Here is a 27431-nt window from a genome sequence, read left to right as displayed (position 1 = left end):
GCATTTTTGCTCACTGCTTTGAAGCCTCTAAAAAGAGAGCGAGAGAACAAGACCACAGCATCAGGTGATAAAATACATTTATTGAAAATTGTGACAAATGTAAAAAAAAAAAAAATAAATCAACTGGCTTTGGGTCAGGTCAGAGCACGAATCACATGTACTGACCAAAAAATGACTGCAGTTCTTTCATTTGCTATAAATGACAGGTGGGTTGTGTGGGTAAAGATAAAGCACAACACATGGTAAATCAGGCAGCTAGACAAATTTCATTTCCTCCAAGGATTCAAGAGAGAGCTTAATAGTATCCATGTGCTACACATCTGATGAAAGCATGGGTTGGCTGGTGAAGGGCAATTTGAGTTAAAAATATATTTTAATACATATATATATATTTTTTTTTTTATTTGATGGTGAAACACTCTGGGGTCAATAGCCAATATTCATTTCATGCAAATTTGTATCTTGTGTAGTTGTAAATGTAACATGATCCCTGAGCTCACAAAGAAACCCAACATAAACCACATAAGGAATTTTCCAAATATTTCACATTATTCTTCATTTGGCATTGAGATTAAATAATGGCACGTATTATTAAGAATAATAAACAAAATAAAAATAGATACATGTAGCTATTGCAGCTGCGACAGTTTACATATTGTAAATCAGGTGCTGATTCAAAACAATTAAATAATAAATAGAATTTAATAGATAAAGCACTTGAATGAGTTCAATTAAAACATTTTGATACATTTTTCGAATCAAAATTCTTACTCTTATGTTTCATTGAACTTGCTGTATAATGTAGTGTTCGGATTCTATTTTATTCTTGATTTACTTGTTTTGAATCAAAGTGCCTGATAATCTTTTACAATATGAGTAGGCAGAGACATTTTTTCTTTTTGTTTTCATTTACTCGCTGCCTGTTTGACAGATGAGTTAAAATCAGATGATTTTTGTGAGCAGGTGAGTTGGCACAGTGATATAAACTGTTAATGAAAATCCTTTCTTCTAAAGTAGAAAGTAAAGCCCTCCTTTTTTTGCCTCAGAATAAATAACCATGAGTGTTTCCAGTAAGCTAAGATGCGTTCCTGTCAAACACAAGAATATATGTAGCTATACGTAGCTTGTTAGGCATGTAAATAATTGCTTCCTACATTATGGTGAGCATGCTTTAATGATTTAGTGCAACATAAGACTTTTGATCAATGTAAAATGTTAGTTCTGTAAGGCCATTGGCTTGAACTGATCTTCGCCTCATTGCCAGTAACTAAATACTGTATGTGCATACATCACATGTGCAGTTCAAAATGCATTCTGACTGGGCACCTCTCTTCATGATTTGTCACCATGGAAACACAGGGAGCCTATTTGTTTGCTGTTTTTATGTCTGTAGATGAAAAAATGACAGCTTCGTTGTGACAAGCATACACTTATCCACATAATCACAAGACTACTTCGTACTTTGGGGTAGATTTCAGTTTAAAGAGGTGTATTTTAATTATTATACTGTTTGGCACATATACTGTAACTCACATATGTTCATTGATCAATCTTAATTTGATTAGTGATAATTCACAGTTTTCCTTAAAAGTAATCAAATTAAGTGCTGGTGTTTTTACACTTGGCGATCCATTTAGCATTGTTTTATTAAAAGGCTAAAAACAAATGTGGGAGATTTTGGCTCTAAAACAGGACTTTTCTTGCACAAATGGAGATCTTGCTATCTATATACACACAAGCATGTTGTCACATGCAAATAGACACAAACACATGCACTCAGTACTTTCTCACCCACTAAATACACACACGCTCACACTCGCACACATCCACAATGACATAATTTCACATTATGTTACCATACCCAAAAAACACGTACAAAAATCAGTTTGATTATAAAAAATCATCCAAATTAAAATGCATGTCATGTGATCTTTGCTGCCATATCAAAATGGCAAGAGGACAAACCGAATGGAGCTGGGATGAAACATGAAATGAAGTCTGAGAAGAGGTAAGCAGAGGTTCAAACCTCTTTAAAGGGGAAGAGAAGGTATATGGGGCGGTGAAAAAGCGGAAGTCACAGCAGAGGGACTACACAGTAGCTTAGCTCAAAGAAGAGAGGGCCTTTGGGTAACAGCCCTGGGACTACACAGTAGTTTAGTTCAGGAGAGAGAAACAGGTTAGCACGTCATTCACAGGCCTACACGGTTGTCTCATTTTTCCAAGGTCCAGTCCTAATGTTACCTGTGGAATCAGAGGTAAGCACGTAGTCCTCATGCTGACTACTGTTCCGACTCAGTGTCCCTCTCCGGCTGAGAGTGCCTTTCCTGCTGAGCGTGGCCTGGGAGCACGACAGAGTGGCTTTGGGAGGGGTTATATCCAAATGCAGCATGGTTTCGTCCTCTTTATCAGCCATTTTTGCGCAACTGTACACCAGTGGACCCGTGTCAGGATCCTCGGCCTGGCAAGAGCTGACAAATGGGTCAGCTTTATGGCAGCATATGCTCGAAAATGGGTCTGCTTTGGCACAGCACATGTGTCTGTGGCAGGAGAGCTGGCTGTCCAAGTGTGCACTGTGGCAGGAGAGGCTATCGTGAAGGCCGTGCGAAGCCAAACTCTCGAGGTGGGGACTGGGACTGGGGCAGCGCAGCTGGTTGTCCGGGTGGGGGCTGTGACAAGACAGTTGAGTGTCCAAATGGGACGTGTGGCAGGTGAGAGGGTTGTCCAGGTGCACACTGTGGGGGCTGTCCAGGTGGGAGCTGTGCACGCTGCCGTCCATGCTGGTGGAGGTCATGTGATAAGAATAGTCCCTGAGACAGGGTCGAGGTCGGTTGAAGGAACGAGTCTTAGACCTGTCCTTCAGGCAGCTTTGTAGGGGAAGGGTTGGCCGGGGCAATTCGTCAGGGAGGGACTGCGGTCGAGTCGCGCTCCCGATTAAGGAAGAGGGGCTGTGAAGGGTGGCACAGCAGGTGCTTGTGTGGTTCTGGGTGGAGGGTAGAGTACCCAACTTGCAGTGCGGCAAAGGGGAGTGAAGGTGCGGGGAAAGCAATGGTTTACCTGGGCAGGACGAGTCGACCTGGCAGTGGATTTGGTTCTGCCCATGGGATGGTGTATGGCTATGACTTTGAGAAAGGGGAGCGGTGCTCCCCGCCGGTTCTCCGTTGACCTCCACCTTTGGTTTGTTGGGGCAACATGCCCACCACCGGTGCCACACGTCATCACGTTTTGCACAGTGCTGAATCAGCAGAAAAAGCCCCAATGTGACTGAAAATGCTCCGTACAGGCAGCTAAAGATCATGTCTAGAAAATGGCCCTGTGATACGGCCAGTGCTCCGAATACCCAGGTGGCCAGGAAGAGGAAGAGAGTAAAGGCGGTGGCCCTCAGCTGAGCTTTAAAAGAGTGTTCGTTGGCCAGCATGGAGGCTGTGATGGCTGTGCAGCCTGTGTGATCACCATGCTCACCTGGTTCTCCGCTTACGGCGTGGCAATGGCCGATTTCAGCTACGGCTAGACGCTGCTGCTCTTCGGTCATGGCCTTGAGCTCATACTTGCGCTCCGGGTGCCGCTTTAGCTGCACGAATGTCCATAGAAAGTAGATGCACATTACCAAGACCAAGAAGGCAGTGGGACCGTAAAAGCCCCCAAGACTGGGTTCCCAGGCCATCCAACAGCTGCAACACAGACAGAGACAATGATTAAACTGACAGTGTCGATACCATTCTACATCTAATTACAGACCTTGTGGTCATTTAGAGCATTAATTAAGATACATCTCCCAGACTCAATGACATTTGTGTTTTTACTGGCTAACTGAAATGAAACTAAACATATTATAACTGACATCTACTTGGGTACTACCGGTAAATATGATACTTACTAAGGGGCGTCATCTCTGCTACCGTAGTTATCCAAGCTAACAGCAGCCGTAACACCCACTATAATTAGAGGTATCCCACCACAGACCAGATAAAACCTGACAAGAAAAGAAAAAAATTATCTATAGATGAGAGATCTTCTCCCAAACAATAAATACACTGCATGGTCAATAATGATGACAATGATCAATAATTACTGAGCAACAAATGAGCATATCAAAATGATTTCTGAAGGATCATGTGATACTGAAGGCTGCTGAAAATTAAGTTTTGCCATCAAAGAAATCTATTAAAATATAAAACACAAATTTTTAATTATTGTAATATTTCATAATGTTCCTGTTTTACTGTACTGTTCAGTGTTCATAAAAGAAAAAAAAAATCTTACTACCCCAAACCTTTCAATAGTAGTGTATATATTATATTTATCAACTTAACTCTTCAATAAAAAAATGATGAAGCTCTGTATTGAATAAGAACCACTGTTGAATCTGGATTTTCAGCCTTTAGTGAATTCATAGCTGTGTACCTGAAGATGGTGGCTTTAGGGCGTGGTTGGTTGGGAGGGTCCCTGTCCTGAGGTATGGGTGGAGCCTTGGACACCTCCTTGCAAATATTCCTGGCAGTGAAGAGCAGCCATAGCATGCTAGAGAGGGAGGAGTAGTGCAAGATAATGCCAACCTGTCAACAAACAAGATGAAACATTAAACACTGAAAGCTCACTCATCGAGAGCAGACTGGCACAGAAAGCTAAAGCAGCAGTGTGTGTGTGTGTGTGTGTGTGTTTGAGGAAGGATGCACTGAGGGGGAGTTTGAGGTAATCCTCCTCAGACAGTGAGGTCATGCTGTTGTCCTCTTTGCTCCAATGCGCATACTGCATCCAATCAACCAACTCATCCATTCATTTGTATAGGGTATATATGATGTTTATGTATGGGCACTGAATGTAAATTATGTGCTGTCTGTCATGCTTTTTAAAAAAACTTTGTAAATGTATAAAAGATGAATATGGTTTTTCTTTTGTTTATATGTGAGAAAATGTAAATACTAAATACTATGTAAAATGTAAATACAAATAATTGTCAGGACTAACTGTTACATAAAAAATAATGAAAATTCACTATAATCAGAAACCAGACAGGCATTCATAATATAAAGTATACTTTTTCTTATACACAGTTGTCCGTTCCAGCTTGACAAAGCAGTTAAGTGATAAATAATTCATACAGGTCAGAGTAAAGCATTGAACCACTGGAATATGGTATATAGCACAAATTATACAATATAGCTACAAAGTGTACTTTACATTTGCAAACCTCTTTCTTTTAACATTAACCATTATACATAACGAGAACATTTGATCACAAAAGTTCAAAATAATTTTCAGATTCAGATTTAATTTAGCTACATCTGTCATGGTATGACTCGTGCTTCCCTCCCTCTGATGCCCACCACTTGGGCAAGGGCCCATGTCTGCTTCTTTTGAGAGGGCACTGTACTGCACAACAAAATAAAGTATCTACATTTTACAATAAAATACATTTATTGCCGCACATAGAGACAATTCTTCTCAAATCGGCATCATTTGGCCTCTACATCAAACTGTTTGTCCATCTCTGGCTACACAAGTGGAAAAGAAATGCACAATAGTGTTAAAACAGCACATTATCCTATTCAGTTGGCCAAACGCTGGCATATTTGCTTTCTGTGTTCACTTGGCACATACTACCATTTGACATCCTCCATCAATGAAATACTACATTTTGTATTGTGCCGTCTTAACTGCAGTTTTCTTCAATTCAACTTCTTCTGTCATTTTTACATATTTTCCAGAATACAACTGAGAATTCCTTTTGAAACACCAATTCAATTCCTTAATTTAATTTAGGCAATTTCTAGCAAACAGGACACAAATTAGCAATTTGTTCATTTAAATGAACTGCAATAGAAAGATATATTAGAAGGAATATTTCTCCACCTTTTTCCTATGCCCCATGATATTTTGCATGAATGATAGGAGTAACTTCCATTAAACTGTAAATAATTAGCAAAAGGTTAATTCAGTGAATACAGTAATAAGCATTTAATAAAATAGTATATAATGAGGTGACATTAGTCTTTATTATTTCCTCCCAAAACACAATAGTCTCTATAAAAAAGCGGATGAATGTAGTTTTAACTGCAAAAGAAAAAAATGTCACAAAGGAACAAACAAAATAGGCTGAAATTTCAATCAATCAATATTAACAATTTGAATATTTGTATGTTATAATTTGACATTTTATTGAAAGTCATTTTAATTCTTTCAAATCTTGTTTAGTGTAAAAGTGGACGAACGTGACAGTCATCTATATCATGCAGAATTATACCTTCACCGCTCCGGTGTATATATACTGTGTATAGGCCACATCTGAAATTTATGATCATTATGTCTCCAATCATAAATCTGATGCTTTTAAAACAAAGATTTACTGACAGTAAATCAACCGCTGTCATTAATTAAAATATGTTTAATAAGCATGCAGCTATAAGCATAATCAAATTAATCTAACTCACTGGTCCAGGCTGGAAATTGTCTGTGATGAAAGAATAAGTAGCTACACTATGAAAGGCCACGGCAATCCTAGAACCCCAGTGCATTAGCCTCTCAACACTGGGCAGCCGTGCCAAACAAAGCCCTCTGTGCCTTAGTAAATGGTGACCATGCCAATTCGGGAGTCAAAGAGGCCATATGCTAGTGACTCTGAGCTGAGAGCCACAGACACAGGGCATGAATAATGTGGTTCACTCAGGCCAAAGAAACAGGGTAGAGAACTGGGAGACTTACCACTTGACAGATCACAGGGTACTTGATCTGGTTGATGCCTCCTGCAAACACCCCAAACGTCATGGCAGTGTGGAAGAGGAAGTTGAGGAGCATGTGCCATCCTTTCCTGCTGATTCGGATTATGCTGCAGAGACACACACACACACACTCATATCAGATGAAGAGGCAGTTGCACTATGAGTAATACCTCAATAGCTTACTACTAAAGGGTACACGTAGCTGCCTTTGAAGCACAATGCTATGACTAAAGAATCTTTTTCACCCGTCTGCAAAGTGTCTCAAAGTAGAGCGGCTCACTAAATTTGGCACTGTCCCTCTAAGGTTAGAAGTGGCCCCTTCTCCACAGAGCAAGCATTACTCACTGGAAATATCTGTGACAGTCAGGGGTGATGATACTATAAATATTGGCGGTCTGACTCAGGATCACAGCACTATGGTGGCAGTCTGTCCCAAAAACATTCCCTACTGTGACCTTCCAGTGTTAGTACTGGTGCTACAAATGGCATGTGTTGAGTAGAGGAAAACTGTAAACTCTTTTTGACTGAAACAAACAGTGCAAACATGCAACATTTCACTAGATTTTATTACACATTAACACTAAATTTGATTCAGCTGCAGAAATACACTGGACCAAAACAAATATATTGTATTATGCAAATATCTATAGGTTTTTGTCAACTGATGTTTATTTAACTGTGAAACATTATTTAATCCATTTATACCAAAGCAATCATTTTAATTCTGTGGCCTACAGACTTATATACATATTCCACACAAAACCACTATTGTCTGGTAACCAGCATTTTTTTAGGGATGGTCTACTGAGCATCCCAAAAATACTACCTTTATTAAAATTGTTGTTTTACGATTAAATTTCATATGTGCAATCACCCTTAAAATCTGACAATGACTGTGCAATAATTGTTGTTTCTTCTGCTGAAATAGTGTTATTTCTCAGACAAGATCAGTCACCACGCATGTGCAGCAGATCAGCAATTGGCTATTTTATTTAGAAGACAGTGCTTCTTGTGAATGATCGGCCATTTCAAAACTATACGAGTGACATGTCTAGGGTATTCTATTGTTTTTTTTTTTATAGTATCACAAAATAAAAATGTATCGCAGTTTCCACAGAAATATTAAGCTGCACTTTTTTTTATCACTTCTATTTTTTTTTACCTGAGCACTAAAATAACATTGAATTTTTTAACATTAAAACTACTGAAAATTCAGCTCTGCCATCTCAGGAATAAAATCAATATTTAAAATATATTCAAACAAACACCATTCATTTTAAATTGTAACATTATTACAAAATTGACTGCTTTTAGTGTATTTCTGATTAAACAAAAAAAAGTAATCACTGTAACACAGAATAAACTAATCACTAACCACGCAGCTTTTAAGATCTATACTGTATTTAATCATTTATGCCACTGGTGCAGCTTAATTGCAATAAAGCACATACCTGTGGTGTACAATGTATGTCATGATGGAAATCAGCAGGCAGAGCAGCATCACTGCAGTGCAGGCGTACACCACTGGGTGCAAATAATCCCCTGGATATGGAGGAAAGGACAGCACCCGCTTTAAATCCTATCAATAAAATCAGAATAAAAACATGAGAAATAAAAGAACATTTCAAATGATAAAAACACCAGTCTTTATATTGTATATATGCATTGCCTAATAGTATCAGTCTGCTAATTCGCCTCTATATGATTTCATTAATGCATACAAGTAGTGTCCATCTCAGCTTCTAACATTTGCAGTGTCTTATTGGTAAAGTATGTGCGGCAGTACGGATACAAGACATGAATAAAGCTGTTGGACTGAAGACACTGACCATTAAGACAGTTTTATCTGTCTAAAAAAAGGAAAAAAAAGGGTGAGTTGGAGGAGGAGACAGGAAGAAAGAGAAACAATACAAGAAGGGAGCACTGTCCCTGTGAGCCAAAGACTACGCCCCCACAAGCATCAATCTCTTTCGGCATGTCTATTTTATCACCCAACCCGAAGAGCCCCTTTGTTGTGTGCCTGAAGGGCTCCTTCCCCTCTGGAAAGCAGCACCACAGATGTACATGCATGTCTTTACACTCCAACAGACTGAATACACTCTACACTTCTCGTTACAACAGCCAATTTCCCTTAAATGTGTGACAAATATGCAGACCTCATTTAACACTTCCTTCAATATCTGGGATGCAGCGAGGCTTAAATAAATCAGCACAATGCTATTATGCACAAGACTGGCCATGTGAAAATTAAACAATAGCTTACACATATAAACGTAAAAGCAACATAGATGTCGAAATGATCATACAATGAAAAGTAAACATAACCCTAAAATCCTGGTTATATTATGATTCAGCCTTGCAGTGTATCTTCGGCCCATCATGCCCTGTCTCCTAGAGTGTGTGTCTGCTTCAATCCAAGGTGAGATCAGCACAATTGCCGCCCATTAATCAGTTTCCCATAAAGCATCACTCAGCGTCACATTATTGATCCTTTGACCTCAGTTCTTCAGCAAAGATACGGTACCTTTAATGCCTTAAGACATCGAACCACTGTTGCACTGAAATTTAAGGCTGATTAATATCAACTCTTCTAGTGCCCCAAAGCAGAGCAAGTCATTTCAAACAGTGTGCCCATAGAACGGTTATTAAGGCTTTGGGGTATACTATAGTCAAGAGTTTGTACTAAATAAAGATCTAATCAGTGTCACCTCACTACAGGAATTATCTGAATTTTACTCTGGAGTGTATATAGGCCTATGTAAAAGCAGTGTTTGTCACTCTTCTAGAATTTTTTATTTGAGATCAGCAGAGCCAGCCAAAGCTCTTGTAGGTAAACAACTGATTCACTTGTAAGAAACCTCAAAATATCAGGCCAAAATACAATCTTCCATTATAGTTGGGTAAAAATAAACTCCAGCGATTACACACTAGCATACACATGAACTCTATTGCTCATTTACCCATTCATGGCAGTTTGATGAGATTGTGCCCACTCTTCAAGCTCTGTGACCAACCACCCCTTTCACTGAGAGTAAACTTTTTCCCCCAGACAAAAGTTGCCTCCAAACTATATATATATTATCATTGAAAGGTTTCTAAGGTTCTTATGTTTACCGAAACACAACAACACACTTTGTATAAATAGTGAAACATTATTTAAAAAATAATGTCATTACTTAGTATCAGCTAGTACCAACTGATTCTTCAGAAATCATTCATCAGGCTGATTTAGCGCTCAAGAAACCATTATTATTAGCACTGTTAGCAACAGTTACATTGCTTATTATTTTAATAAATGTAAAGATCAATAAATTGAATGCACCCTAGCTGAAAGTATTAATTTATCAAACATGTTTGAACTATAGTGTATATATATCTATTCATCAGTATGTACAACAGAACTAATTGAATAACATGACTGGAGCTGCTAAGATCATTTTTCATTTATCAATTCCAGCTTGGTCTTATCCAATCAATACTTGTATCAGTCAATTGATCTATCTGCCTAACACCTACCTAATCATATTTAGGACATAAACACTGGACCAAGATTTGTTTAATTGAATCCCATGAATTGACCTGCTAACCTCAGGTCTTAGCCAATCAGCAAGCAAGAATAAAAAAGGTCAGTGAATTAAAAGTGAGCTCTAAAGAGATAACATTTCAGGTCGCAGCCAACAAGCATTCAAAGACTAAGAGGATCATCGCTGGCTCAGTAGGACCTGCTATCATTCTGTGCGCTGACCCTCTTTCTTCATGTAATAACATTTCATGCCAAAGGTATACATGGAATCACAATATCACTAGCAAAAAGAAGGTTTAATATACTACGCTCATGCAAGAACTGATAAAACATGACTTTTAAAATGTGTACCACTGAGAGGCAAATTGTAGCGAGTTTTGAGATGGTGATCATATGAAAACTGACAGATCCAATTCTGAAGCAAATGGAGGCAGTGAAACAATAGGTAAGGACTGGCTGCTGTAGCTAACACTCCATGCTTTCTTACACAGACAGGCTGTGCTTGGATTCAATATGATTAGCAAAATAGCATAGGCATATGGCCCTTAAATTGATTAGGGTACATTGTACATTCATGGGCCAATGTGATTGACACTTTTCTCGCAGTCATATGAGGGAAGTGACATTTAATGAGGCATTGAAATTGATTAATCAATACAGAGCCTTTAAAGCGTTCTACAAAGCTAAAAGTGTTCAATCTCATAAACCTATTAATATTGTGTTATAAAAATTGGCGTGACTTTTCCATATTTAGGTCTTTGATGCATCTTGAGCATTAAGAGTGTTCTTGGCTTCTCCTTCTGTGTGCCTCACTGAGCATGCTTATCTTGGAGACAAAACTTGGTCAATCAGTCTGCTCCAGTGCACAGACTCATCTCTCCAACAGAATATGACTGCTTGGGTTTGTTGCAGGCGTATCTTCATAAACATATATAGCGACTAAGCACACTCGCATACATGCACACAAATGTTGCAAACATACATTGGGCAATATATAAAAGTCATCTGCATGCGCATCCAGAAGGCCTGCAGGCTTGCATGCACACATGCTCTCTTTTTACTCTCTCTTTCACACAGCACAAAACAAAAAGCAGTAAAACACTCATTATATAACAACCATCTTTGTATTCTTTCTACAAATACTGTTTAATATTCAAGATTTCGCTTCTGTATAAACAACTAAAATGAATTACCATATGATCTATAATTAAACTGACTTCAGTACGCAATTCAATTTTCCTCTGCAATGTTGGTGGTAGGGAGCTGTGATCTTCACTGTAATCCTTGTGGAAAGTGTGCACTTGTGTGTGCTTTAAAAGAGCTGCTCTGCACATCCCTTGCACTTTCATGTCCTCTATAATCTGAAAAGGCTCTTTTGCAAGGTCTAATGGATAATGTGGTGCTCTGGAGAACATACTTTGTATTTTTACACAGCTCTCTGGAAAACTCGATTCTGATTGGTCATTTGCAGCATTCAGATATTTCATACACAGGCAATGCTACACAATGCTATATCTGTGTCTGTATCTATTGAACTGTTCTTTCTCTTCACAGTCTCTACAACAAGGCTAATGAAATGGTCAATATTTAATGTCCATTTATTTATTTATATTTATTAATATTTAAACATCTTCAGGGCGATCCTAATCACTTAATTTCAAAAACCATACAAGCGAAGGCACTACACAGACAGAATAAATAGAACAAATAACTTGTTGCTGACTACATTAGATGTATCTTTAGATGATAGTATAGCGGTAGTAGGAAAATGTCCCCAGTGACCAAATAGGAAGAGTCCTGGCCAATATTTGGTCCCGAACTATTCACTTAAGAGACTTTTTAACTTCCCTAAAGCCACATCTGTTCAGGAGCTGGTTAAGATGAATATGCCTTGCCTTAAGTGCCAAAAGTTGTGAGTTTAAATCTGGACTGAATTAACATTTTATTTAAATTAAAGGGAGACAATTATGCTTATATCATGTAGGTTTTTACCGTTGTTCAAGGGTGCTAGTAGAATCGTGTAAATTATTTCATTATTTTTAATTTACATGTCTGCAGTACTTTTTTTTTCCACTTTCTGAACAGTCTGTTTTAGTTTTGTTTCCTTTAAAGCCCTCCTTTCGCAAAGCCCAGTCTGCTCAGATTGATCAACTGCACACAGTCTGTTGTGATTAGTCTATTGGAAAACCATAATCACCGAGCACAAGGTATAGTCAGTAGATTGACTTGAATTACAGAAAAATAATGTTTCATTAAAATGTCACAGAAATAATGTGAGAACTACAAACAAATCATTTAAGATTTGTTTTCCGTTGACAAATTAACATCCATTGGCCAAGACGTTGTGCTTTGTTTATATGCACAAACAGCTATATTAAACAGCACAGATAACTTAACATAAAAAGCGAATGGGTCCTTTTCAAAATTAACATTGTGTGCTAACCATGACCACACTATGATCAGGTTGGCCACTGACTAGAGAGAAGAACTTAATGTAATGAACAGGCAAACATATGGTTTAAAAAAAACTCAGTATGCAGCTGTCATATATAATTTTTTTGGGGGCTGGGAAAAGTATACAAAATGAGTCTTGTGATAAGAAGGAATAAACGTTATTTTCTCTTTATTTACCAGATGTACATCCACGCAATGACAGAGTGTTTCTCAGTATCAACACTCTGATCAAGGTCCTATGATTCACTGTTTTAATAGCTGGTTTGTTTACAAAGATGATAATCTTATCTTAATCTTTTCCTCTGCCTCCATGCAATATGTCCCTGCTTTCAAAGAAAACCTACGCCCTTGCTGAGATCTATGCTCTTAAATTATTAGATCAAGGCAACTCCTAACACTGTCACTGACTGTAGGCCTGGTTGGTTCAGGTCTCTGTCCTTGGTGCTTAAAACAGATAAAGCGCTAAAGGCACTCTCCGTGGTGCTGCTGTGATCTTACGTGTCTTTTCTGGACGGTGTAAAGAGAAAAAAAAAACAAGCTTTTGCCTGGTTGGCTGATACCAGTGACCTGATTGGCTGGACATCCGAAAAGAGGAAGCGGCGACAGCCGACGTCATACAGCTAATGTAGACGTCATAACGCACACAATTAAAACCTCTATCCACGTCATACGGCCGTGAGTACACTTTGGTGCTGTCACAGATAAATACAGCGCGATCGGAAAACAAAGTAAAATAGCCTTTGCCTCAGGGATATCCAAGGCCACGGACACGCCACAGCCCCTTGTGATGATTAGCTGACAATGACAATTGATATTCATTGCACGCGCTCTCCAGCTTCCAGAGCCACCAGTGCGGTTACCCTCTGACTAAATCCCTTCTACACAATCTCTGCCGTTTTCAAAGATTCAAAGACAGTGCATCGACTATGCGTAATTGAATAAAGTTAATTTAACAGTGCAGCGATATTGAGCAAGCGTCTGGCACTGCAACAAATGGACCCTCTTGCCCTGCCGCTGAGAAAACGCAACGATAATCTATGGTGCGATGCCATTGTGAGGCATCGCTTTAATTTCGTATATCACATCGGAGATCAATGCTAACGCACACAGCAAACGCCCGTTTGTTTGGGGGAAACTCTCGACTGACTGGCATTGGTACTACAGAGAAAAGCAGCAGATTTATATCACCACCGAAAGTTTTCGTGTGTTGATTACATAGAGAGACCAAAGTTTTATCATGTGAACTGTCCTAAATTTTAATGAGAATAAAAATGAGGTACTTTAAAGCACTCACCATCAGATCCGCAAAGTTAGGGTCCAGCTTTAGTGCAATAGTATCAAGTATCACAGTCGGTTATGATGTGGCCATCTGGCGCGTGGCCCTTGTGCACGCGGAGAGAAACGGCATTCCGACAGGCGCTGAGGGGGGGTCATTCTCCGGCAGGAGAGGCTGCAGAACATCCGAGAAAAAAGCAAAAAAACAAGGCGAACATCACCACGGACCCTTTCCCCCTTTAAAAGTCAGCTCAGAATTGATGAACTTCAGTCTTTCGGGCGATTTCTGTCGGGCACGTGCGCATTTGCCGTGACGTAAGTCTTTAGAAATATCGCTCGTGAAATGTTAAAAGCATAGGCATTCGAGAAAGACAACAGTGCGACCTCTTCACAACGTAGGCAGCGCGAAGATGGTTTTAAAATAGTCTTACTTTCATTTGAGAGCCCTAACAACGGTTTAACACCCTCGTGTCACCAAAATCGTAATCCTATGACGAGCAAACAAAGCCAACACCCCTTACCTTTTACCAAAATGGCACATTCAATACTTCATCACAAAATGTTTTTAAATGAACGCCGGAGCGTGAATATAATAGCTACCCTATTTTGTGTATATCACTTACCGTATTAGAATTAGATATAGGCTACTATGTGAACGTAACATTTACCTCATATATCCTTACGTTACCTATTTTTAAGAGAGCAACTGGTGTCGTACCCCATCTTTACGTCCCATTATCTGATAGACTTGACGATCGTGAGCGCATGTAAAAGGCTATAGGCTACTCCAAGGAAGACAAATATCAGGTCTTGGGATTTGAACCGAGGACCGAGGAACCGGTTCCATTTTCAAACAAAATAGCGCAACCAAAGGATTTACATGACGCTCGGTTCCGTTAACGGCTCTCGAATCTTCATTGTTCCGCAGATGCAGAAGGATCACCGAGGTGAAATACTCTGACAGTGTTTCTCGTACTACCATGCACCGCAACACCGCCAATGAATCTCACAGCGTGGAACACTCAGCGCGATGGTGTTTAACGAATGACTCTTATGAGCCGATTCTTTTAGTGAATCAAAAACGGACAGCACAAGAGGCTCATTGCGATTCTCGAGCAAATGACTCACGCGAGTCGGTTCTTTATTGTGAATCAAACGCTTGAACAATTGAACTGTTACTGAATTCACATGACTCACTGACCACCAAGTTATTACTTTCATCATGTCCGACTCAAAATAAATAACATCTGAGTGTTCCTGGGCATAAGGATTGTGATACTGGCATTAACACATTAATAATTTTGTAAAAACAAATACATGAAGCGAATTTTACACCCCCCACAAACAAAAAGTGTATGAAAAGCAATTCGTAAATATTTGTAAACAGACCGTTTGCATTATGTAGCAAAAGCTAATGTTCATATCATGATATCATTGGAAATATACTGATGGCCAATTTGAAATCAATTTCTTTCCCCCCAAATATTTACTCCTCAAAAGTACTAAAATTATTAGTTAATTGAACCGTTAAGGAATCACATCTGATGATGGTTGGCTCCTATAAAAGCAAAGCCATATAAGGGGTAAGACAAGTAAAACAGTTTCTTAGAAACATCGTGGATTTAATTTTTGGGAAAAAAAAAAAATAATAAATCTTCCCCCTAATAAGGCGTCTGACAAGTTTTCACTTTAGCGTGGGATCTTCCAATCTGTAGAAGACAACGTGCGTGAAAGCTGAATGTCATGTGTCGCGTGAGAGACGCTGTTGAGCGCGAGCGGTTGAAGTTACCCACTGCAGAGGTGGAAATGGTTGTAACCGTCTGAGCTCGCGGGCACATCACCGCTGCAGCGCTGATTTAAAGAGACAACCTACCAGGTTTTACCCTTCGCAAGTAGCGCGTTTTGGACAATCACATCGGGAGGCTGCGCCCCACACCGTTATTGCTGAAAAGTCGCACCTGAAACATCGCGTGATTCTTACTCGTCTTAAGATTTACATTTGCGTTTGTCTGTGTATTTGCATGAACGAGAGATACTATTTCTATGTTAAAAGTGTATTTATTAATGTTCTGCTAATTAAAAAAAAAAAGATACTTGACCAACAATTTATAAAATTTCTCCAAAAGCTGGTTTCTCTGTCATGGCTGCTAACACATGGACATCATTAGCAGTGCAACTGAGCACACCTATACTGCCTACTAAATGTCACACTGTCTAGAAGGTACTAGCCTACATTTGGTTTAAAACTTCACTGCAGTTACAATTTTGCTCTGTATGGTATGAATATGAATAAAAATTTTATGTACTAGCCTACACCCAAGTGTCCGTCCAATGCCCCGTTCTTGGCTGAAATAGACATCTGGGTACTTTTCAAAAACAGTTTTTTTGAATACTATGGAGATACTTCTCTTTTGGCATACTGTTTTTCATATTCCACAGACCTTATCAGTCATTCTCAGAAAAACAAGTCTGTAGCCATCTTTAATGCTGCCTTTGAACTTCTGTTTTTGCGGTAGCTCTGTATATTTCTATAGCATCACTGGATGTAGCTGGTAAAGTGGGTTTGTTAAAGTGGGTTAAGCTATCGTGTGCGTTGTAGGCTAAGGTTTAAAGCAGATAATAAATGTAAGTAGAGCAGCAAGATTTTAAAACAAGCGATTCATTCATAAATTCATATAACTTTAGCTTCATGCTGTGAAAATACAAACCACAAGACAGAATACAGTAAGTGCAGTGCTGAGCGGTAGAGCTATATGATAGCAGACTATTTTTATGCAGTGATAGTAAAAAGCTAAATGAGCAATATCTCACAATAACACACACTTCCCATATCATAAAGTATCATGCAAATATATATATATATTATATTATATATATAAAAAAGTACTTTTCTATAAATTAACCCCTAAGAGACCATATAAAATCAACAATTAAATGAGTTTACATGCATGGTGGAGGGAGAAAACCTAATTATTCAAATGCAAATGTGTAGCCCTTTCTAATCCACACTTAGACTCAAGTGAGTAAAAGCACCTTTCAGTTATCAATAAGCTTTGCTGCTCAGGAAAATAAGATAAATTGAACAGAGACGTCAGAAGATATCTGTGATGCCACTTTTATTTCTGGATTAAGGTTAGAAGCAGAATACAAAGACAGACATATCTATATATACACCAAAGATGTGTTTTTTCCCCTGAGGTGGTACAACTGTCACTCTTTTCAAATTCCTCTTAAAACTATGACCACCCACTTGTTTTTTACCATGTTAGGTCTCAGCATTGCAATGCTGTGGGGTGCGTTTTTACCCTGTAACCCACATTGCTAAATGAAAACAGTCCCCAACTAAAGACCTACCTGTTTTATCAGCAGTGGAACAGCTGCTAGTTTTCATGCAGTGCCCTCATGTTTTTTCACAAGTGTGCCTGGTTTTTTGTTGTTGTTGTTATTGTTTTCTCTGAGACTCATTATACGCAGTTACACTACAATGCTATTCAATATGGTTATATTAGCATGCTAATTGAAATTTATAAAGCATTTGCCCTAGAGAATGCTGAAAGGTCCCTGATCCAGTCGTTGTTGCGTTAAAAGCATAACTAGCCAAGCGTAATTAAACCCTGTGACTTGGTTTCCATGCCAACAAGTCTAGTCTTGACTGTTTTCAATTTAAGACAAGATGAAATAATTCCTCCTAGGAAAATTAGGTGTATTGAATTGTGCGAATAGATATTAAATAAAATGACCTATCAGACACCTCAAAACAAAACTTTTTGACTTTTTGCCTTGGGTCAGGAATTCTTGATGTATGAATCCCAGTAAAACTAAAATAGTACAGTTAGAGTGAAAGTGTAGTTTTAGTTTGGTTAAATTTGAAGAATTCCTCTTATGCGTATAAGATTATTCCAGGTCTGCACCACTCTTTCCAATCCAATCGAAATTTAATTCAGATGAGCACAGTTGGATCGATTGATGCATTTACATGAAGGCTTTTCAGTCATATTAAGCCATCAATCTGATTACAAATGGATTATTTGGTTGCCTGTAAACATTGATGCACACCTAGCACATAGTAAAAATTAGTTGTTGACTTTGTTAATGAATTCTTCATTGGAACTAATTGACTTGACTTAATTTGGCTCCAACTTGCCTATAGTTAAACAGTTGAGTTTTACTGTTTTCAAATCCATTCAGCCAGTCTCTGGGTTTGGTGATAGCACTTTCAGATGCAGCTTAGCGTATAGGCCCGCTTCAGTAAGAATAGATGTCAAAAACAGAGAGAAAACGATGAAAATATTTAATGTGGTCTTGTAATGACATCACAAGTGGCATATGTCTATTTACAGTGGTCTGTGATATAAACTAGCATAATTGGGGTTCTTCTCTACTCTTCTCTACTACAGAGTATTTCATCTTTATAACATGCAAGAGTCAGCAAGATGAGGGGCAGATGCTTTCAACCAAGTGCTCACATTTAAACCACAGGAGTAAAAGTAAAAGTTAACAGTAAAATGGGAAAATGCTGGTTATAACAATTTGATATTCCACGATCCGGCTCCTCCCCATGAGGCTGCAGCTTAGTGACAGCATTGTCTCAGACAGAAAATGCCTGTCAACTGTCACATGTGATTTAAAGGCAGGTTAAATATTTGTCAGCATTCGTCTAAAAAAAGGCTGCCTCAACCAATCACTGTTCTCTAGAAACATGCATTGTGCTACTGTTAATATACAATAGGCTGGCTACTGCTGTGATGACAGGCTGGATGGGACATCAACCACTCTCTTCAAGAGAAACTCCCAGTGGATACAAATCACTGTGCTTCAACGAGGAGCAGTGCAAGTTAGAAGTTATATAAATGCAACAACAAAACCCACATGCACACTTAATATAAAATTACCTTAATTATGTTTCATTTGCACCATAACAATGTTGTTATGGTATTACACAAAGGTTGGCTGGCCTAATAACAATCTAAATGTCATTATATGTTAAGCATGAGAGATACTTGATGTTTTGTTCATTATCAGCAGCATAAAAGTATAGTGGATGCATTGTTATTTTAGGCTTTTGGCTGGAGAAAGTGCTAAATGTTGGGCAGTGAGCCAAAGTGATGAATGTACAATAACTAGCTGGTGGCAGCTCTCTGAGAGTATGGGAGAGGAGAGGAATGATTTTCAGAGTTTACCAGACATAATCTGTCAGATTTGGAACCAACCTTTTTAAAAAAAAAAAAAAAAAAAAAAAAAAAAAAAAAAAAAAAAAAATCTATACTATGCTATTTCTGAAGACGGAAGTAATGGTTGCTGAAAATTCAGCTTCACCATTACATTTTTTACAATATATTACAATAGAAAGTTGGCTGCGTGGAATACTAATTTCTGATTAGTCAGTCGCCACATTCCGAGGTATGTTATGCTATCTTTCACATGCTATCAGAATGATCAAAAAGCTTCCTAGTCAGAAATTGGAAATGAATAACCTTGGAGAGGCCTTTTATGGCCAATTTCTGTCTAGGAAAATTGTATTTAAAATAATTCCGATGGCAGCATTTCCTCCCAAATAATAACAAATAAAAAACGAATAACAAAGGTCACCCAGGTAATTGCATTGTTGCATTTGATTGGCTAATAAAACATTAAAGCTCAAATAAATATTCCCTGTAAAAAATATTTAAATATAATACAAAACAAGCAGCTGCCATTTTGTGACGGTTGTTGTGTACACTGTAATGGATTGTAAGATAACTAACAAACTATCGCCATAATCATTATTGTGGTAAAATACCCTATGACTGTACCATATCACTTTTGCCACTTGCCTGCAAGAGTTTTATTCACGAAAGCTTTGTGTTTAAATATCTCAAATCAAATCAATATTTAGCATCTATTTATTAGGTTTGTGGCAAGCAGCCGAGTAATATGCATATTTTGTGGAATAGCGTACATCAAGCCGATTGCTGCTGCAAAAAGTCTGACAGGCTATCAGCAGAAGCGTCATAATATTTCACAACATTACTGTTTTTAACAGTAGCATATATAAACACTGATTATCATTATTATCTACTGTAGGATTAAATAAGGTGAAAGACTGGCTAAATAGGAGAGATATGTTTTGAACTAACTGATTGTTTACAGGGAATTTAAAAAAAATAAATAAATAAATCACAAATGTAAAGAAAAAGGCCCCTTATAAATTATTGCAGTTACTTTCAGCAGAGCAAAGCATGTCCTGTCACAGTAAAACAGCAAAGCAACAGGATGACTGAGAGAAGATGATATGGCTAAGTGACAGGAAATGTCACCTGGGAGAGTGAATCACAGTTCATTTTCTACATGGATCAGTCTACATCTTTGTTACTATGGAAACAACCAGGTTCTTCTGCGCAAAAGGTCTGGGTCAAATGAGGTCAGAGGTCAACAAGGTTGAAGAGTATAAGGGGTTAAGGGGATGAGTTAAGGCTCTATGTCAGATGGTGGAAACAGTTGCCATGGCAACACTTCCCCAAACAGTCAAAGAGCACTGATGGAGGTTTCTATTTTACCGTATGGCAGCCCATCTCGGTGATTTAAAAAGTCATTAATTGTGTATGAGAATATGTCTGTTGAAAGATGCGATGACAAGGAGGCAAGAGAAGAGCTACAGTACATCCCCAACACATACACTCTGACACATAAGCAAACAAACCACTGAAAATGGATGTCACGTTAACGATTTAAGACATGTATGAAGCTTGAATGAGCATCGCAGCTGCGCTGTCAGTAGTAAGATTTCAGTGGAAGAGATAGCTTGACATGGTTTTTATAGCTCAGGTGAGATGCATCTAAAGATTTTAGAAGACTAAATCACACGCAGGACTGATTACGTATCATTTGAATTACATAATCAGATTACAAAAATGAGGGTGCGTTATATTTTACAATGCTCATAATGAGACTACAGTTTTTTATGGGTTAAATGATTATCTATGCAATGGCAGTAAATAATAATAATAAACAATAAATTTAAACCCAAAACCAACAACAATACTGGAGATGAGAAAATCTGTTTAGAGCAACAAGAAATTTTCTTTGTAATTGAAGCAAACTCACTTTTTCCAATGGTATTTGTCTTTATCACATTTCAAAATGATTCACTGATTACAATAAGAAGTGCACTGGGCTCTTTTAAACATATTATGTAACGCTTTCTGTGTTGTTATTATTCCCCTTAGAACACCACAAGAACTGTTGAGACCAGTTTAGAAAGCTTTTTGTGGTTGAATTGTGTGAATTTTTAGAAAACAATGGTGTGTTTGAGTGTGGTCTGTCTAATCAGAATTTAGAGTCAGTTGTATAATATATAACTTGTGGTGAATTGTCATATCTAGTGCATAATACCGGTGTAATGCTAATAATATTATTACTTGTACTATTCTCTCTTTTCATAATATGGTCAATAGGACTGATACCCCACATTATAATGCAGTGGGAGTTTTATATCCCACATTTTGGCACAGAAACAAGAAAGTACTCTTATTCTTCATAGTGAAAGAGAGAGAGAGAGAGAGAGAGAGAGAGAGAGAGAGAGTGCTGGAGAGCAGAATGTACATCACCATGCAAGTGTCAGTGCTGATGGCAGCTAAGTGCACTGATAGTTATGCACAGTTTTACTTAATCTTGTAATGAAAATGGTAAAGGGGGCAAACCCAGAGAGCAGCTGCAGCAGGAAATTAACACGAATGAAGAGCTTTTTTCACAAACACGGCATCAAAATATAGCCATTAACATGTACCAGCTAATCAAATGATAACAAGAGGTTCTTTGAAAATGGTTAGGTCACTACTTTCAGAGACTATTTGCAAAAAAAATGAGATACTTAAGGCAGATTTGACATTTTTTGAAACCAATTGATTAGCGGTAATTTATTATTAACAGTATATGACCGTAGTATGCCACAAGTGACCCTAAGCCCGACTAATCAGAATGTGTTTAAGATGCATCGCATTTTATGCACTAAACTCACATCTAGTAAACTACCCAATATTTTTAAAGAGTCATTAGCATGTTTGAAAAACTCTTCACATCTGATCAGATAATCCATTGATTTGTGAGGAGCTTGTTAGCTAGTTAAGGCTCATTGCAGAGCAGAGCTGGAGCCTCTGTGGGATTTCTCTCACAGGTGTGGGAGAAGTGTTATAGATTAGATATTTTCACTCGCACAAGCACTATTGTGTGTGAAGTGTGAAAGCATTATTATTATGTCCTGTGGCAGTCCCAGCATTTAGTTTACTAAACTATCAAATGAAGTGGTTTTCCTTCAGAAATGCAGTTGGCAGCAGCACGGCAATTAAGGAGTAACATCTGTTACTGTTGTTATGAGGTCAACATCCCATACAATCTGTGGCATTAGTTAAAGCTCAAAAGAGCACAAAGGTGCTAAAAGGTTGTGACAAAATGCCAGAGGGTCATATTTTGCCTTAAAAACATCAGATGGTGGGAGTTAATGCTGCATTTTAAAAAATGTATGTGTAAATATGCAAATGACACTACAGGACACTTCATTAAAAAATTTGCATGACTGAGGCCTTTGATGCAAAGCAGAATAAAAACATTACAGTTGTAAAAACAAATGTGAAGGAGAATTTCAAGAACCTGTGACATGAGTGAATATTTTATAGATTCAGAAGCAATATTAATGCTTGGTGCATTTGTAAAATTTGTAAATGGATGGATTTCCTGACTTTGCCATGGTCAGGATCATGTCAGTCCTGGACAGCCGTTCCAACACAAACTCTAATGCCCTCAATTCAAGGTCTGTGCTGAAAGCCTTCGGCTCAGCTCTGTTAATTAAATTAGTCTCAACCTCGGAGCATGCGGCGAGGCAATGAGGAAACATTAGTTATTTTATCTTGATGCCTCTCCCTTCTGTCTCTCCCTGGTGTTTTAATTGGAGGATTGGGAGAGTGAACAAAACTGTTGTTTTTAACACTATATCTGGCAGATTCTACAGGAGGGTCAGCTGACATTTAAAAAGAGCTCATCGTGTGGCATTTTTTTCGGCTCTAGATACAATGAGTCACAGAACAGGATGGTCAATCATTAGATCATCCAGGAAATTCGTTGCTAAATGAGATCATTTCATTTGCTACAACGAGTCTAGCCTTGCTTATAGGCCTCCCACAAGCAAATGCTAACTTGAAAAAAAAAATGGAAAATGGAAATGGAACATGCTTTTAACCTGATTTGTACAATAGAACTGTATATTCCTGCTCTCTTTTTTATATATTTATTTGGTTCCACTTTATATCAGGTGGCCTTAACTACTGTGTGCTTACATTCAGAAATGTAATTATTGTGCACTTATTGCGTACACGCATGTTTTTACATTGTACTTTTAAATGAAAGTATTTATTGAGCTAAATGTTTTTTTTATAGCTGGTTGCGACTTACTATTATGTAAATAATTTTTTTTCCATGTTAATTATTGTGCTAATCAGATCATTTCAGATAATCCAGCCCTGACATTAAAACACACAAGCTGATCGCTGTATATCAGTCGGAAGGTTTGTTCCTGTGAAAGTGGGTGGTCCTTGGCTAGAAAAAGCAGCAAAGAGGAATGGATTTTATCCGTAGCTAAAATTCTGGCTGAGACTAGCTAGCTGAGATGCTCAGTGTTGTGGTTGTGAAAATATGAGATGAGTCCTCAGAGAGGTTTACAGTAAGTATAACTGCATTACTTCCTGCAACTCCGGTGGTACCTACAGTGTTCCGCATGTTCCCATCAGTTCTGTTCAATTCATCCAATGCAAGAAACATGTCTCAGCTAGTTACCTTTGCAAGTCCAGCACATAGTTTAAGGGGATCCGCTGTCAGCATCTATCATTAGACATGTCATACGCGATCAGTCATATAAATCTCTCCATCGCTCCCTATCTGCATCCGCTTGTTCCTGTCTGCATTTATATATGCTGCTTGCAAATATAAACACATTTCTGGGTCAGTACAAAGAGTCAGCACAAGGGCAAGTGCTCAGACATTAACATGATCAAAATCCAGTCTGTGCTCTTCCAAAAATAACAACACAGCTACCCTGACAGAATGCGCGAGAGTGTGAGCGGACATCTATGTAATGTTATGCATGAAATAACATCAAATTCTCTCTCTTAGGACTCGGGTCTTACAGAAAGATGGGGTAATGGGAGCAGCCTATGTCTCATTGCCATTCTCCTTACAGAGGTTAAATGCTTCCTTTGGTGGTGCTCTAAGAAACAAAAGGTCTAAAAGTGACAGGAAAAATGCAGCCCGCAACCCATTTTACTTATGTAATGTGATGCATTTCCAAGTGAACTAGCATATTCAGTAAGGCATGACATCATTTTATCAAGGGGGAACTGGATAATGAAAAATGGACATTACGTCGCAGAACAGAGTCTAAAACTATACTACATAGTAGGGGCGACACGGTACACAGTCATGATTTGGTACATACCTCAGTACGAGGGTCACGCTTTAATACGATTTTGGTGCAACAGGGAAAATGCACTGAACCGGGATGTCCGTATCTTGACAGTACGAATACATGCATAGTGCCGGGCCTACTACAAAATAGATATGTAGGTATGCGAACTATAGCTCTGTGCATTAAATGCCACTCAATCTGAAAAAAAGTAATCAAACAACCAGCTTTACTGACGGGATGAGCATGACAATCGAATGCAATATACCTTGCAGCCCTAAACATGAAGAGTACAAAACTTGCTTACAAACATCAATGCTGCGAACTCTAAAACAACTGCAAGCATTGTCATTTAAACAGCTTTACAGCTAAATAATAACATTTTAACAGAAGACTTTGTGCAGCTTTTTTATTATAAATGTCACATTTCTGCTTTAAATTCCTTCAAAAACTGGCCCCTTTTTCTTCCTTTGGAAATGCCTCAATGTAACCACATTCGTGTTAACGTTATCCTACAGCCTGTATGAAATTAATCATTTGTTACAATGCAAATCATCTCAAAGAAAGAGTATTTCACAGTAGCTTATAGTACATTTTGATTAAAAAGATTTAATTCTGCGTTATGTGTATATTCTGTTATAATAGTTAGTTATACAACAAGACCCTTTACAGTCATTAAAAAAAAAAACGAAAATGTGTGGACTCCTGAAACATGATGATCTGATCTGGAAACAGCCATGAAATCAATGTTTTACAGCCTAGGAAAATGCTCACAGTTCCACTGAAGCAATTACTACAGTGACTCTATGTTACACAGCTCAGATTTCTTGTCCTTACCACGGAAAATATCATGAGCTAACTGCCAGATTTATGCTAAATCTATTTAGCACGAATAGCCTCAATCTCTGATATACTATAAGATACATTTTTCACCCAGGCAGATATACATCCTCATATGAATCAACATTTGCAATGCCTAATCACATTGACTTCCTTCTAATTAGCACCCCCCCCTCCCCAGGCGAATGTTTGCATCATACCAAGCTAGAATGACAGTGCAAGATATATCCATGGAAACAGGGCTCTCCATGTTTGGGCCCCTGGCCCTTCATATATGCACTTGCTTGTCTGCCCACAGACCTGCGTAGTGTGTTTAAATGTGCACGTGCATGTATGTGCGCCATTGCCGGACAGCCGGGTAGATGGCCTAGATTTACAGCGTGCCAAAGAACACCACTCCCTGTGTGGAAGCAGTGTGCTCTGAAGCGTAGTGCCCCGAGAACCGCACCATGCGTTTCATCATTCACACACACTCCACTCTATCCTTTGCTCTTCCTCTTCCATTTTTCCTTCATGCTCATTTTCCTAAGTGCCTTATTTTGCATTTATGAACACGTGATCAATTGGAAATAGGTCACTGTGTTAACAGTACCAGATAGCAGTGGAAGACAATATAATGCTTAGAGCTCTAACCTAAGATTTAGGTTGTTTTCCATCATGCATTGTTGTAATGCAGGTCTCATATTCAGCTGTGTACGAACTGCGTATGAAAATCTGCATGCTATTACTAACGTAGAGGAAAATACGAGCTGTATGACATTTATAGTCCCTGTACGGTAAGTGCAAAACAGACATTTATAGCACACTGCAGTTATGCGTCTAAAAGCTTCTGAGAATGTACATGTATAATAGTTATTCTTGCATTTCTGAATCTCTTCTCATAAAAACTGGGAGATGAATATTCATGAAGACCCTTAGGGATAGATTGCTGCGTGTCTGAAAACTAAAAATAAAATGGGGGAAAAAAAGATACTAATGTGCTGGGACCAAGTCCTACACCTTATGTGAACCCGGCATGCTATGGCAATCGTATTATACACTCCTCCATTTATACCTCGCTTCAGAAGATGTAGGCCTACCAGTTCGCATCTACTGGCACAGGAAATAATCTCACCACACTGAAAATAATGGCTAAAAGTATTCTTGCACTGCCAAAAAGCTACCTCTAATGATTGCACAACTTCAGCTTAAAATCTTTCCATCTGCCAACATACCAGCTCACAGGTTGAGTGACTAGTTGTCATACTTTTGGGTAGGCAAATTCCTCCGTAGGTTTATTTTTCGAAAGCCAGTTTCTCTATGCACAGAGAGAAACTTTTTTAACCAAGTGTTGGTTACACAAGGTGATGGCGAAATAAAACGGTTGATGAAAACTTTAACAACATTAATTTATGTCAATTTATGAAAGACGACAACAGCATAACGTCAGTTCGTTTGTTATAAAAAAAAAAAAACCCAAACCTATTGCTATATTAATGTTCTTTCTCTAAGTTCTCTCATCCAGCTCTATATGTACCTGTTCCTTGTGTTTCCAAGCGATGTTTTCGATTCCTTTCGAGATTGTTTTACCAAAAGAAATGGCTTTGCTGGAGTTATCACGGGTCATATTACCACAATATGTAAACAAGACACAAGATGGCGCAAACTTGTGTTTGCTGTGTGTGTCGAGCGTGACCTCGGATTGATACGAGATAAAAGTAGTGCCGGTAAGAATATGGGAACGACTAATATTGAACGACTGAATAAATAGATAAAATCTATTTTTCAGCAGGTAGCTGTACATTATAGCTTTTGGTTAAAAATTTCCACAGTAAAAAAAAAAATGCAGCTACAAAACTGTATAAGGTAACAAAATATAAAACATGCCATTGACAAAAAAAAAAAAATATCCAGAGAGTAGTATGTTCACTAACTGTTTTTTTACAAAATGTTTTAACAAAATGATTATTGTTTAACCAAATTAACAATTCATTCAAGAGTGTTTCAAACTAAATTCATAAAATGAATACTACACTTTTGTGTACATAAACTTCACTCATGGAGCTGCTGAAATACAGTCCTATTAGGCTACTCATGTGACTAGGCACGGTCTCTTCTAGAAAATGAAAAGCCTGGCCAAGGCAATTCAACTCCAATGCGCATTGGTTTGAATCCGTCAATCAAAATGTCAAATGTGTGCCCAGAGTTGAGAAAG

General features: G+C 38.3%; 1 protein-coding gene across 6 annotated transcripts; it reads right to left on the bottom strand.

The window, feature by feature from the left end:
- Window positions 1–60: 60 nt before the first annotated feature.
- On the bottom strand, window positions 61–26835 carry adgra1a (adhesion G protein-coupled receptor A1a). Of its 6 annotated transcripts, none has more exons than XM_043254460.1 (7): window positions 26754–26835; window positions 13988–14143; window positions 8168–8295; window positions 6700–6823; window positions 4402–4553; window positions 3875–3970; window positions 61–3668 (listed from the first exon to the last, which is right to left on the bottom strand). In XM_043254460.1, exons 2-7 carry the CDS (start codon window positions 13988–13990, stop codon window positions 2198–2200), a joined length of 1974 nt encoding a protein of 657 aa, XP_043110395.1. In that variant the 5' UTR covers window positions 13991–14143; window positions 26754–26835; the 3' UTR covers window positions 61–2197. The 6 variants fall into 6 exon arrangements, with proteins under 6 accessions (XP_043110395.1, XP_043110392.1, XP_043110391.1 ...); XM_043254457.1 differs by lacking the exon at window positions 26754–26835 and adding an exon at window positions 14637–15015; XM_043254456.1 differs by lacking the exon at window positions 26754–26835 and adding an exon at window positions 14657–15015.
- Window positions 26836–27431: the final 596 nt, after the last annotated feature.

Source organism: Puntigrus tetrazona, chromosome 12 (genome assembly GCF_018831695.1).
Source record: "Puntigrus tetrazona isolate hp1 chromosome 12, ASM1883169v1, whole genome shotgun sequence".
NCBI lineage: Eukaryota > Metazoa > Chordata > Actinopteri > Cypriniformes > Cyprinidae > Puntigrus > Puntigrus tetrazona.
Note: the sequence above shows the minus strand (reverse complement) of the source record. Positions and strands in the feature narration are given on the sequence as shown.

Coding starts and splice junctions, on each gene's coding strand:
- adgra1a (XM_043254460.1), bottom strand. Junction 6,824..8,167: donor ACATACATTGTACACCACAG/GTATGTGCTTTA, acceptor GTGTCTCTGCAG/CATAATCCGAATCAGCAGGA. Junction 3,669..3,874: donor AGCAGAGATGACGCCCCTTA/GTAAGTATCATA, acceptor TCTGTGTTGCAG/CTGTTGGATGGCCTGGGAAC.